Genomic DNA, 14,138 nt, shown 5'->3' with positions numbered 1-14,138 from the left:
ACTCCAGATGTCCTAGTTAGTGGGCTTCCTTTCAGTAATTGTCCATATGCTTTTCAATTAACTCTTAGCTCTGTCTTTTAATGATGCAGAAAAGCATTTCTTCATATTGTGGGACACAGATCCCTTCAACTCTTGGAGCTATGTGCTATTTAAATGCAGTTTTACTGCCACAACACTCCCCTTGGGCTTTCTGATATTTTATTCTTTAAGTAATCTGTGATTTCTTTTATGGTGACTACTTCAAATGTGTCAGGAAAATCCCTGCTTGAATGTTTCCGTGTTTCTAAATTCAAGATACTTTATTTTTGCAGCAGAATACCCTGAAGTTAGCAGATTTTGGATCTTGTAGGACGATATATTCTAAGCAGCCATACACAGAATATATCTCCACACGCTGGTACCGAGCACCTGAATGCTTGCTTACAAATGGCTACTATAGCTACAAAATGGATATATGGAGTGCTGGCTGTGTTTTCTATGAAATCACAAGGTACTGTGTTCAGTGGAGGGTCTTGCTTATTGTTATCAGGAAAATCAAAGGTAAATAACTGAAATAAGGAGCACATGGTAAAGATAATCTGGTCTTTGTTCCCACCATTTTGTGGAACTTCACTGCACGATCAGTCTGCAGGGCTGATGAGGCAGTAATCATCCCTTGTCTGGCACTCTGCTCACCTTATTGTGCCAGTAGTAAAGCAGCAAGCTCTTTGGGAAAATGTCATACCCATTACAAAATATTTACAAGGAGAATAACATTGTTGAACAGTCCCCTGCTCCCAAGCCTCTGTCTTCATATTTGAATTTTACAGGACTGTACTTTATCTGCCGTGTCTCTGAAGTACAGCTCAAGTCCTGGCATGGGTATCACTAGTTATCCTCAGCCTTTGCTAATACACTTGATGGCAAATTTTCCCCTTTTTTCATGACTTCTGTGAAAACAGAAGATCAGTGAAGGCACTCCCTTGCACTTACTAGTTGGTGTATGAAATAGTTGTTCAAGACCCTTGAGCCATGCCAGAACCTTGTGTCCTGGGATATTTTCAAGTTGGGTTCCAGTGAAGGAAGTGTTCAGAAAAAAAATAGATTAAAGCCCTATAGGATTATCAAAGATGATAAAACCATAACTCAGTGAAATTGTCCTCGGTCTTCAGAAAACAAAAAAACTAAAAACCAGCATGACTGTTTCTCCAGTATCTCTGTGCCATAGCAACAGCAGCAGTTCTTCTCTATTCTCCTCCCACACTGCTGCAACCAGGAGTGGTAACATTTGCTTTTTTCTTTCCTCCTCCTCCACATGGCAGGCGCAGCTGCTGCCATCACATTAAATGACAACTCTTATGCTTTGGCTGCTAACTTGTAGAAACAGTTCTCATTTGGTCAGAAAACTGTTAACTGAAAAATTCCAAATGTGGTAGTTCTCTTGCAAAGTAAATTGGGAACAAATGTTTTAAAAATGCTGTGTTTTACCATTCCAGTTTGAATTGGTGTGCTTTGAAGTTTTGCAAGAAAATTGCACACTGCAAATGAGATATTTCCTCCTAGTTTTAGCTTAATGTAACAAATTTGTCTTTGCAACCACTGCACATTTTCAGAGACCTAATAGGTGTGTTCAGAAAGAAATGAGGAATGTTTCTTGGAAATAAGTGAATTTTCAAAAGTACAGCTTTGCCAAGCTGAAGGAAGTTATGAACAGGTTTGTTTCTTCTTAAGAGGATCCTGCAGTTTTTGCTGTTGAACATTTGCCAAAGTCTACACTTGAGACCACATTTTTGGAAGAATCTTTTAATCTTACTCAGTCACATTTGTCTTTCAAGTCTTCTCCCTTTCTCTACTCCTCATAAACTTGGGTTCCTGGATTGCTCAGGATTCCTTTCTTTTGTGGACTGTGCAGTTGTTCCTTCAGTTGTAGCATTACACTTTGAGATGGTGCATTTTTGACATTTTTGTCATTCACACAAAAGCCACTCCCACTTCTGCTTGAATTGTGAGATACAGCTGTGCAACGAGAATCAAATCTCTTTTTCTCCTTCCTCTCAAAGCCTTACAAAGACATTCAGAGAGGTGAGCAGACAGCTGTTGGATTGAATTCACCAACAGTTAATAGAAGTTTTTCCCTTCTACAAAGGGGGCTGAATGTTTTGTTTTCAAGAACCAAGTGGTGCTAAGGAGGAAGCATTTCTTAAAATTATATGCCAAATGAAATGTTCTGCCTGCATGGAAGAAGGGAACAAATGCAAGAATTGAATGTTAGTGGACCTAACTTGTTGAGTCAGATTGCTCTATTGATAACAATGTTTTCAAGGACTATTTGCAAGTTTTATATTAACTGAGGATAAGGCTCAGGAATGTAGTTCAAATTACCATCTTTCCAGTGCTGCTGCTTGAAAAGAACCTGTGTGTAGGAATGGAATGCTTCTTATAAATATGTATTTCTTTGTGCATACACAGTGAAAGGGAATGCTTGGTTTTGCTGTCATAAAAGGAGGAAAACACTCTGTTTTGTGGGATCTGCAACTATGCTAGAAGAAAACAAAATCCTAAATCCATTACCTTTCACAAGGAGGGATGTTATCCTTACGTATTTTACCCCAAACCTGTGAGGAAAGGACAACTATAGATTTCTATTTAATAACCCAAACTTTCTTTTCAATCAAAAAATGCAGCTGTAGTAATCTGCTGCTCACATATTATCCTGTAATTGTTGGCTGGTATTAAAACTGTTCACAAATAAATAATCCTAAAGTTTATCTTTCTCTTAAATGGAGGAAAAAAACAACAATCAGTGACAATGATGTCACTTAAACTACTTTAACTAACAGTGGTGTAATGCTACTACCACCTCTTGCTTTGCAGTTTTCAGCCTCTCTTTCCTGGATCTAATGATCTGGACCAAATTTCAAAAATCCATGATGTGATAGGCACTCCTGCCAACAGAACTCTCAACAAGTTCAAGCAGTAAGTACGCATTCTCATAATTATTAATCTCAGTGGTTAAATATCCAAAATACAACTGTACAGCTGGGATGTTTCTGGGCAGAGAACCGCCACAAAATTCTACTTGTGTTGTGACAGCTGCTGGCCAAAGAGCGTTGTCTTCTTTCTACCCCTCTTCCCCAGAGACCGTCACACATTTCTGAGCTTGTAGGCACAGCAGAAGAAATCTGAGCTTAGAACAATCTTATTTGGCCTTTTTTCCCCCCATACTATGCTTAAGCCAATGACATAACTTGCTAGGAAAGAAAATGTTTTGTCCAGGTGTTACTTCTTTTTCCCTAACAATTGATTTCCTAACTCCGATTTTTTTTTTTCAAGTGTAAGTTGCAATTTTGCTGTGAATATTTATGAGTAACTGTTCTCAACTTGCTTAACACAGGTCAACAATTTTGAATTTTCATTTCCCTTTTAAAAAAGGAAAAGGGATACCTCCTCCGGTGCACAATTTATCTGCTAAAGGATTAACTCTTCTGTATGCTATGATAAAATACGACCCTGATGAGAGAATTGCTGCCCATCAAGCATTGCAGCATCCTTATTTTCAGGAGCTCTGGCAAGTGACTTCAAATCATTTCAATCTTGAACATTAAGATCAAGAAGTGGAAGAACACTGTGTGCTTATTATTTCAAGTGGATTGAAGTGAAGTTTGCTTACAGTGCTGATACTTAGCTTTTGCAATACAATGAAATATCAGTCAAGATAATTCTTTGCACTAAGTCCAAACTTCACTTACAGCAAAACTGACATTTTTCCTCTTTTTTCCTTCTCTTTACCCCAAACTTTTTAGGGCAGATGATACACAAGCGTTGGCCACGCACAAAAAAGTAAGATTACTAGAAAATACAGTAGGGCAAGTACCTCTGCATTTGTGGCAAATTTCAAAGGGAAGTCAAGGAGAGGTAATATTTACATGGAAGCATTGACAGTCCATTTCGAGAAAGCAATTTGTGGTTCTGCTTGTTAGCTAGGTGTTTAAGCTGATTAGTTGGTTTTACTCAGTCTGCCCCATACCAATCTTCATTGGGTCTGGAGCAGAACCCCATCCCCCCAAACCCTGCAACAGATGAGTTAGAATTTAAAAGCTGTGAAACAACATAATGCCTTTGACAGAGAGTTTTCATAGGTGCTGCTATTTAGGAGGTCAGTGCCTCATTTTTCAAATTATGGACTTCTTTGTTTTTTCCAATTTACCCCTGAGTTTAAAACAAAAAAGTTTTTCAGATACATTTTCTGTCTCTGCTCAAACTTTATTTTTGCCTTTCAAGGCCTTCAGTCTGCATATGTTTTTTTGGTTGTCTTCTTTTTTAATATTGTTATTCTGTGTTCAGCTGATATCCAGACAAATCCTGAACTTATACTCAGAAAATCAGCAAATTAAAATTGGATTCAAAATTCTGTCTACTAAAACTTTGTGGTCAAATAACATGAAAAATACCCAACAAATGCACTCTTAGAATTCACTGTGTCTGAAAAGTGAGACAGAAATTGGTACTGCATGCAAGAACTCTCAAGTGCAGCTTTAAAAAAAAAAAACACAACAAACAGCAATCACCATAAAAATGTATGTGCATCTAACATTGAAAGCATTAGTTCTTCTTCCACAGCATCAGACACGTTTTTCCACCACTTTAGTTCCTGGGTTAATCAATGTGAGCTTTGTGAGAATTTCCATAAGGAGAAAATTGCACAAAACATCTCATGGGGTAGTAATTAAAAAACAAAAATGAACAAACAACAACAAACAAACAAACACACTGAAATAGTATTTGATTTGTTTTGTTTCTCTAAGATGTTCTCAGAGAAATTACACATTATTCCTCTATCCTAAAAGCATTCTCTTAGTAAAGTCCAGGATAAAGCAAAATGTCAGCACGGACTTCCTTGTGGAGAACTACCAATGTTAAGACCTTCTGGAGCAGCTAATTTGCCTTCCCCTCCTACACCTACTTCACATTCAGTTTTTCCTGCAGCTAAGAAAAGTGGTGCAACCTCTGTGCTGCAGTCTGTTAGATTTATTGGATCAAATATGAAGGTACAGATTCTCACTTGCTCATTAAAGTATAACAAGATATGTTTTATGGAGCATATTTTAAACTTCTGTTGTTTCTTCAACAGTCTGAGAAACAGAAGACTCTTAAGTCTTCCCTAAAACATTACCACTTACCTGCTATAGAACGAAGAGGAGAAGGTTACTGGCCATTTTAAGGTATTGACAATGTGAAGAAAAACAAGAGTGTGCAGTGATCACTGTTAGAGATCCAACAAGAACAACAGTGCTTTATTTTGTGTTTTTCTGACAATTGTCAGAAACCCCCCAGAGCTATACAGGGCTGCATACCTAATGCTTTGGTGTTCTGCTACCGAAGGTGATTGATGTTTAATTAAACACTCTACATTGGACTTTCTAAATATATATATTTTTTCCTTTTAGAACCCGATGGAAGAAGGGATGGGTTAAAAATAACATGAGAGGATTTGTTGAGGTTCAGTATTAGGAATGGAACATTACCTACAGAATAAAAGTTTTCATATTAGATAATAAATGACTGCTAACTTCTGGAAAGTATTTTAATGACTACAACCTCAAGCTTTGCTGAGAACTTGCAGATTATACAAACATATATTTGATTTTGATACAGTTAGCATAAGTGGTCAATATTTTTATATACCTACCAGTTAAAAGGGTAAGCAACTTTTTATCTGATTCAAAAGCAAACCAGCTAAGACTCTGCTCACATACTTGTCTTAGCGGAGGAATTGCAGTCCAACAGTAAATCAGAGAAAAGGGAGACTTACACAGCAGAATGCAACAGCATCGGTAGGTGCTGTTTCTCTTTTTAGTTTGAAAGTCATGCTGAGTGAAGGTCATCTTCCTCCTACTTCTAAGTAGAAAATAATTCCTAACCATGATTATATCAGAAGTGAGTGCGACCACATGAAGACGCGGTGACCAGCTGAGTTATACTGTCCTGCTACTGATAGTCATCTTTGTTTGTTAGAACTTCATACTGTTCAAACCAAACAGGTGGAGAGCTTGAACGGTAATAAGGCAATCCAGTATTTGTTTGAATTTCTAGCATTAGTTTATATTAAAAGAATAATAATAATGAATTAAAAGGTGTGATGCTAAGCTTCGGAAACGGAATGAAGGACTGCAGCTCTACAGGCAACAAAGTACAAACAGTAACCTCCAACTTTTTACATTTTTTGCTGTGAGCTTATCCGGTGGTTTGTGCTTTTTTTCCTCAAGAGCAGATGGTGAAAAAAGGTTATCAGACTTTGTCTGTCACCAGCAATTTTCTCTCACTCAGTATTTGGTCTCACATCAGTATTTGAGGCTGTTGGTCTGTTAGAATGAAAAAAAAAAGCAATTCAGCAGATTGTTTTTGCTATGAAAATTGGGTTTTTCATATCAAGCACCACTGTGGAATGTTTTCTTCATTTATTTTAAGCTTTCAGGTGGATCTTGCACATTTGGGCATATACAGTACTTTATGGACATTTATTTAGTAACAAGCTCCTTACTATTTTTCTGGAAACCAAATATAGTCCTCTGACTGTTGGACTGGTGGGCAAACTTGAGTTTTCCCACTTGCTTTCTAGTTAAAACACATTCAACTTTTAAAATATAAATTGGCAAGCATTGTTCCTACCCTCATCCTTCAGCTAAAGTTCAGCATTGAGACCATCTCTTTCATTATGTAATTTGCTTTAATCTATAATTATTTTTCCCCACCATGTTAAGAGCTATACCTTTTGTAGAACTCTACATTATTTCCAGGTAAGTTGTTTTCTTTTTCTTCCTAAAATCAGTTTTTCCATAGCGAAGGAAGGATGGGGGGTGGAAGGCTTCCAGGTGATTGCCAAGTGGTAGAGATACTGCAAAAAACCAAAAGCACACACAGACTCCTTTGCTATTCAACCTTGATTTGTAGCAGGATGTGCTCTGCAAACAGGTATGTAAGTAGCTGCTGTTATTACCCTGATGTTGGATGCTATGGTCCTTATGGTACTGTTGTTTTTTTTTTTTCCCTACAGCTGGTAAATTACAGAAAGTCCTTTAGAGGCCTTTATTACATCTTTTCATCAGCTGTTTCACTTTGACTCAAACAGTATGAAGCTCTCATACAAAGAATAACAGGGAGATAACTGCATTAGTTTTCAGTGACAAGGTTTATCTGTATTTTAACAGTTAAACCCAATACGTTAATAAAACAGAACTTCTGAACAATAATGCTGCTCAGTTTCAGTATTTTCCCCATTCCTTGTATTTTAGAAAACCCCAAGTATATGAGAATTATAAAGTACAGTTCTGTCTTTAAGTGATGTAGACAATCCAAATGCCAGTTTCTAAATACATCTGGCACTTCTTTATATGCTTTATATGCATGATAAGAATAAGAGATGTAGTTAGAAGCAGCGATGCAGTTGTTTCTCTCCAGGTTTTCATTCATCTCCTGCCTGAAGGTGCCTAATGGTTACTTGCAATTAAAAGCATTCCAACCCGGCTACGTGGTTGGGAGCAGGACAGGCAGTTGGTTGCTGAATTACGGCTCATGCAGAGCTTGTGCCTACTGTCAGGCACACTGCACTCTCAGACTTGTGGCCTCAGCTCTGCTCTGCTGACACAATGCCCGTCTGCAACACCGGCCAAGAGGCTGTGTGTTTCTGCACAGCACTGAGAGATGGCAGGGACACGGCTCGTTGCTGGGGCTTGGTATGAGACAGCAGCTGTCTGTCTTTTTTTCAATCTTTGCAAGAAATACCAAAAAACAGTTTAAGTGTTCTGTTGCCAACCGACTTAAATTTGTGTTTAGACAAGCAGCATTAAACTACAAATGCGTGGAGATGCATTTCCATAATAGTTATCAATTTAAAACTGTTGAATTGTAAACAAGATGCCTATGAGAGGGAACAAGTTGTCTCAAAACCATGTCTTCTTCTGTATGCTGACATCATTTTAAGTTTGCCAGGTCAGAAGGTGGCTGTGTCTACTCCCGCTGGATTATTCACTTCTAAACTCCTAGACAAGTAGGCAGCATGATGTGATTACAAAATCCTCACCCCACAAAGCTGTCTGCGAGATTTCCGCTGCCTGATGTGCTTCGAGATAAACCATCAAGAATGAGAACGGACCAAAGTTACTTCACTTTCCTAGTCAAAATTCAACTATATTAAATATGAAGCAATGTTCCAGGTGAGATTTTTTAAAAGGAATTTGTTCTACAAAGTTTATATTATATTTCTGTACCAAACATTTAATTCAACAAAGGATTGATTACATCAAAACGGATCAAATTTGAACAGAAAGTAAACAAAAATGCATATTCAAGATAGTTTAATATGTATTTTCTGAATTAGAAATATCACTTTCTTAAATGACTGAGTTTCTAGTGTAATGATCCATTAATCCCCTCCCCATCACTGAATTACATTATTTATACATATAATACAGAGCTGATTGCAGTTGGAAACAACAATATTAAAATAAATGTTTAATAGATACAAAGGATCTTCTCTCCACAACATAGTTTTTCTGGTGTTTAGACACCGATTTTAAAGTAATTTTCTATTAGCATTAAACTATTTAAGTGCAAAACAATTCTGTTTTAAAAATCTATGATTGCAGCATCCATCTTCCTGAATAACATTTGAAGCCGGAAAGTAATGACTTTCATGTTCTATGAGTGCATTCCAGGCTGTCCTCTCGCCATCTCTGGTTAAAAAAATCAGTGCAAAATAAACAATGGTGAAGTACTAATTTAACCATTGAACTTACTTCAATTTAAGAAACATACTTTATTTTACACTATATATATTTTTATTTATATATTTATATATATAGATTAAATTACACTGGACTTTAAAAGTATAAAGAAAACCAAAAATGTTACTATTTTTTTTTTTACCGCAGCACCAAAGGAAGCTTTTCTTTTTTTTTTTTTAAATGAAAACTTCCTTGGGTGAGCAGCTAGCAGTATTAGCTGTAATAAGAACTCATTACATTATTCCTTTTCAAATTACTATGTGATTCACATAATTCCATGTTTACACTCTGCCACATTATAATTTGTGATGCTCTTTGCCTGAAGAACAGCTCCTGGTTCCATTGCCATTACTTCTTGTCCTGTGTTCAGAGATTTGCTAGCAGTAGTGTGGTGGCTATACTACAGTTCCACTTGGAGAATTGGCCTGGTTTTGGGATGACAATAAACCCTGCAAACAAAGCAGTTTACATTAATCCAGCAAGAGAACCTGAGAGTACTTTTATAAAATTATTAGCCTGAAGCTAAAATCAGTACAATTTAGTTTTACCACCACTTGCTTACTGAAGGTATCAGCACCTGATTCCCCACAAAAGAACCTAAGCCTCTATTGTATCAGTCAGCAGCACACAAAAGAGCTTTCAGTAAGTCAGGACCATGTGCGTTTCAGACGCGTGGTGCAGGATTCCAACACTGGGTTTCAGTCTGCCTTGCGCTGTGCAGCTTTAAAGATAGTACACCAAAGTGATCATTCTATTGGTTGTATCAACAAAAGAACCTATTTCAATAGCAGCAAGGTTGACAACTAACCTGATACAGGAGAACGTTCAGTCTCTTATATGCTATTGAATTTTACAAGCTTTAAATAGAAAACTAGATTCTCTAACCAAATTCTGACTTATGTCATTGTAAGGAGAACGACACACTGAGTCAGAGTTCAGTAAAATTTCCCATTACAACTTAAGCTTGTGTCCAGAACTTATTTAAACTGCACTGCCATTCTAATAAAATGACTTTCTTTCAAGTGTAATTCTGCTCCTGTGTGGCAGCCCTAGCTCAGCAGGGGCTACCGTTCTGAATTAAGGCAGCTATACCGTGGGGTGGGCAAAAGACCCCACTTTTGATGCATGTGTAGTAGTCCCTTTTTATTTATTCACATAAAAGGAACCATACACCAGTTATTTAGGAAAGGCTTAATATCAAATTACAATTTCATTTTCTTGCTTTGTCATTACTTAATGAAAACTGCCAGCAGACTCGCACAATGGCAGCTAAGCTGGAAGCACACCAGTGACCATTGCTGTGCCACTCGCACTACGTGGCCATGATAAATGCACTTTTACCAATTGCTCTCAATAGCTACCAGCTTAGTTTCTTACCTCAAAAAATAAAGTTCCTGTGACTCATCAAACCCGACAGGTTTGGGCAGCAGTTAACACACAGTGCAGAATTAGGTCACATCTTTAGAATCTACAGGAGCTCTTTCTTGCTTGGGCTGCAGAACTGAAAAGTCACTACTGATGGAAAAAATCCCTGACCACAGAGAGAAGGGGAAGGGGCTGGGTTCAACTCAGAGACACTGCATTTTCAGTAAGAAGAAAAAGTTTCATTGTTATTATTTAATGAGATTAATATTATTTAATGGGATTAATGAGAGGGTGCACTTTTAAAGCAAACAAGCTACTGAAGCACTCCTGACAATTTTTACCAAGAAAGGTTTCAAAGCAAGGAAGACGAAACAAACTCTATAGTTCGTTTACCGAAGCCTTCTTCAGAAGTCAATTAAATCCAGCACAACTGGAAGATCTTTCTTGCAAGATTACATCCACTAAGCAAGTTTCACGTACCCTGGAAAAAGATGTCCAAAAGGTATTACTTTAAATCTTTAATAAGAAAGACAAATGGTTCATATGCAAATGTGTGCTTTATAAGCACACAGAAAATAGTAGGGATGGTGTAACACAAAGTCTTTTTCAAGAGGATCAAGCAAAGAGAAATAAGCACTATTCTAATACTGCATTTGTAATGCAACCATAATTGAGAAATGAAGAGTCCTTTATTTTCCCACAATTCCTGTAGAAACTGGTAGCAAGTGCTGAAATGCAGTGTGGTGCCTGATTCCCCAGTGACTACAACCAGCTCTGCAACACACAGAAGTTCCAAGACCAGGCACACGGATTCCCTCAGCCCTAGTTTCATCTTCCACACTGTGCATATTCCCTGCAGCCAAAGCACCACGTAGCTGACATACGAGTATGCGAACAGTGGGAACCCCCACTGCAGCCCTTGTTCTAAATGGTTTTTCTGCATCTGCGAGCAGGCAGGGCAGAGGGACACCAAAATGGAGAGAACATTACAATTGATGTGTGTACACATCCTAAAACTTAGCAAGTATCTTCTCAGAACACGACCAAGTTCCAGCAATGCAATTGCTATCCCAGAATTCACTTCTGTGCCACAGGTCAGTGTTGTGAGTTCCTCTGAACACTTAGCCTTCCAAAATCATCTCAGACCATGGATGTTCATACAAGGAAAAAAAGAACAAAGGTCAGGGCTTCAGGTTTGAAAGTTTTATAGAAGAGGGTAAGAATTCCAGGGAGGTACTGAGTAGCAAGAAAGATTCTATGGAGCTTTCCCACAGCAAAGAAGCTTAAGGAAGACTTGTTTAGAAAAGCACGCGGCCGCTCCAAAAAGTAAGTTTTGGCACAAACGCTACCATCTCGGACTACGATCTGTAATACAAAGGCTGTATTATTGGACTGGAATATTTCAATTGACATTCTCCAGGAATAAGGTTATAACAACCTCAAAAGTTTCCTGTGTGGAAACAAAGGATGAAGGGATCAGAGCACAGCGCTTTCTGTGGTGAAACCACCCAGCCTGGGCAGGCGGGGGCTGAAGCATGGATCAAAATCTGCAGCACCTCATTAGAGCAACAGAAACACTGCTGCTTAATAGCTGGGACAGAAAAAGTGAATAATGGAGATAACACAGCTTCAGATCTGCTGCGCTGAAGAGCACATACCGCATATCAGCCTAGCTTAAGGACAGACCGTACTCAGCGTGCAACAGAGACAAATCAAGAGATTGTTCAAAAAAGTTTTGAAAATAAATGCAGTCTTTTATTAGCACTGTTACTTTGTCAGCACGCGATGCTAGCAAGGGGTGAGAAAGAGCAGTTATGAAACTCAACTCAGGAATTGGATAGAACCACCTTCATCAGAACCTCAGAGAGAGCCCCAAGGAGGTGCTGCATCACTGCTGTTCCACTGGGCCTCTTTGGCAGAGGGCTGGGTTGTTTTTCTGCCATCAGTTAGCAACGTGGGAGCATCACGCGTGCAGTTTCAGGGCACACCGCCACACCACATTGATCCACACATCTTCTGGCTTCCCAAAACACACAGCACTTTGTGTATTTAGTAAAAACTTTGAAGACATATCAATAGGCTTGTATAGGAATAAAAAAAACGTAACATGCAATCAAAATGACCATTTCCATCCAATTGCACAGTGCTCAGCCCTGTGATCTGCTCAGAAAGCCCTGCACAGACCAGCCTTCACAATTCCTGAGATGGCAGGGAGTTGTTTTTAAGATTTGTTTTTTTCCTCAGACAATTATATGAAACACAACGTTTCCTAATGGAAACAGTGTGAAAGATCAGGATGAGACAGCTGAATGGAAAAATTCATCAGGAAGATAGAGCTAATCAGAATAAAAGCTATCAGTAGCGACAGAGTTGATGTTTTCTTTATGTAAATTAGAACAGCACTAATTGGAGCCAAAGATGTCACTAATGTAGATAACAAAAACAAACTGCACGTTTGGATACACGGTTGAGTCACTGTCAAGCTGCTGCCTATGTGTGAATGCACAGCTCTGTTACCTGGATGGTAACAGCAGCGACTCAGGAATTCGCTGGATGGCAGAGCTCTGCACACTTCTGCTTTGCTTTGAAATTGAAAAGTGGGGTGAAAAAGCAGCGAAGCAAACAGTCCAGTGCAAATACAACCAATATAAAACTTTCTGGACACATACAGGCTAAAAGGCCCCACAGCACACGTCACTAATGCAATCAGGCCAGCAACATACAGCAGCGGAATTAATGAACAGCCATGTAAAAATGCCATTGATCTGTTATGTCATTACTGCTATTGCCAATATATGAAATAATAATCACTGGCAGAGCATTGCGCACACAGTTCTTGTTCAAAACTGCGATATTCAGAGTCACCTGAACCAAAGAGTCATCCAGACTGAGAGCTTCACTTGACAAAAGAGCCCACAGCCTAATCCCGCATTTGAGCAATAATATGCTCAAACAGAATGAGATTTTTCACATCTGTTTAAAATCCTGCAGTCAAATCAGCTGAATTGGATTAAGATTAGTGTGAACAAATGGCCAACAGTTTCTTATCCAGATGAGTCAGCATTTATTAGCTTAAAACATTGAACTGCATTTATTTACTAAATCAGATACTTTTTAGTCAAAATTTATCACTGAAGAACGTTAAGGAAGTTTCAAGGAAGCGCTTGCTGAGCAGTAACAAAACAATTTGTATGGGATTCAGGAGGACAGAGCCAAACTGATAGCTATCTTTACAATCCGTATACCGTAGAGAGTTCTAAATGTTATTCGCACTTGGTTGGCTCTGTTTTATTCTAGTAGTGTTATAGACAAGTATAACTTCTTGAACCATTTGGCACATCGGATCTCCTGAAAGCATGTAGTAGCAGCACGCAGATTGCACTTGCAGCTTCACTTCTCCATACCCAAAGGAGTTTTTCTTCTAATAGAGATGCATCACCATTTTGCTTGCGATCAATGAAAAGCTGCTAGAAAACTAGCAGACTAGCAAAAAATCTTGCCTGTGTAGCAATACAAGGTATGATTATTTCAAGACTAGTTTTTGAATGGCAAATGGAAGAATTTTTGCTTATTTTCCTGTTGGAGATGAGTAAGATGCAACTAAGCGTGCACTGGAAAAAGCACAGAATGCTTTTGCCAGCAGAAACCTGATTTGACTCAGTCAATAGGAACTGCAGCTTCATTTAGGCAGCGAGGGCTCACATGGCCAGAACACTTCTCTCTTCAGACTCTGCAAACTATAAAAGCCAGTTAAGGTTCTAACTTTTTGGATTAGAAAATAATGCAATTGAAATAAACCAGGAGAAAAACTGGGGGAGAAGCAGGTGATTTAAGGGAAGCTCATCTTGGTTAGTTGTAAAATAAGCATGATCTCAGCGTGAGAAGAGATGAAACAAAGGATGAAGCACCTACCTAACATCCAATATTAAAAACAGAAAATAATTAGATCAAGTAAGTTATTTCCTCGAGAAGTTTGTGCAATGTTATTAAATAAAGGAAAGTTACTTCTCA

At 38.3% G+C, this 14,138-nt stretch overlaps 2 protein-coding genes across 5 annotated transcripts in view; one reads left to right on the top strand and one right to left on the bottom strand.

Annotated features, from left to right (window-relative positions):
- MOK (MOK protein kinase) overlaps window positions 1-14,138 on the top strand; it is a 27,392-nt gene extending 13,254 nt beyond the window's left edge. Inside the window, 9 exon segments of the mRNA XM_085225591.1 lie at window positions 312-490; window positions 2,854-2,955; window positions 3,374-3,547; window positions 3,783-3,894; window positions 4,827-5,027; window positions 5,111-5,183; window positions 7,961-7,989; window positions 7,991-8,192; window positions 10,433-14,138. Coding sequence (XP_085081717.1) covers window positions 312-490; window positions 2,854-2,955; window positions 3,374-3,547; window positions 3,783-3,894; window positions 4,827-5,027; window positions 5,111-5,183; window positions 7,961-7,989; window positions 7,991-8,173 — 1,053 coding nt within the window. The 3' untranslated portion in view covers window positions 8,174-8,192; window positions 10,433-14,138.
- WDR20 (WD repeat domain 20) overlaps window positions 8,319-14,138 on the bottom strand; it is a 43,362-nt gene continuing 37,542 nt past the window's right edge. For 3 of the 4 annotated variants that reach the window (XM_085225655.1, XM_085225656.1, XM_085225653.1), the window contains one exon: window positions 8,319-9,211. Coding sequence is in view for 2 of the 4 variants with exons in the window: in XM_085225653.1 (XP_085081779.1) it covers window positions 9,158-9,211 (54 nt within the window). In the remaining 2 variants the exon portion in view is untranslated. The remainder of the gene's footprint in view (window positions 9,212-14,138) is intronic. The other variant, XM_085225654.1, reaches the window with a different exon arrangement.

This window comes from Meleagris gallopavo, chromosome 5 (genome assembly GCF_905368555.1).
Source record: "Meleagris gallopavo chromosome 5, MGAL_WU_HG_1.1, whole genome shotgun sequence".
NCBI lineage: Eukaryota > Metazoa > Chordata > Aves > Galliformes > Phasianidae > Meleagris > Meleagris gallopavo.
This window is presented reverse-complemented; position numbering and strand designations above follow the sequence as displayed.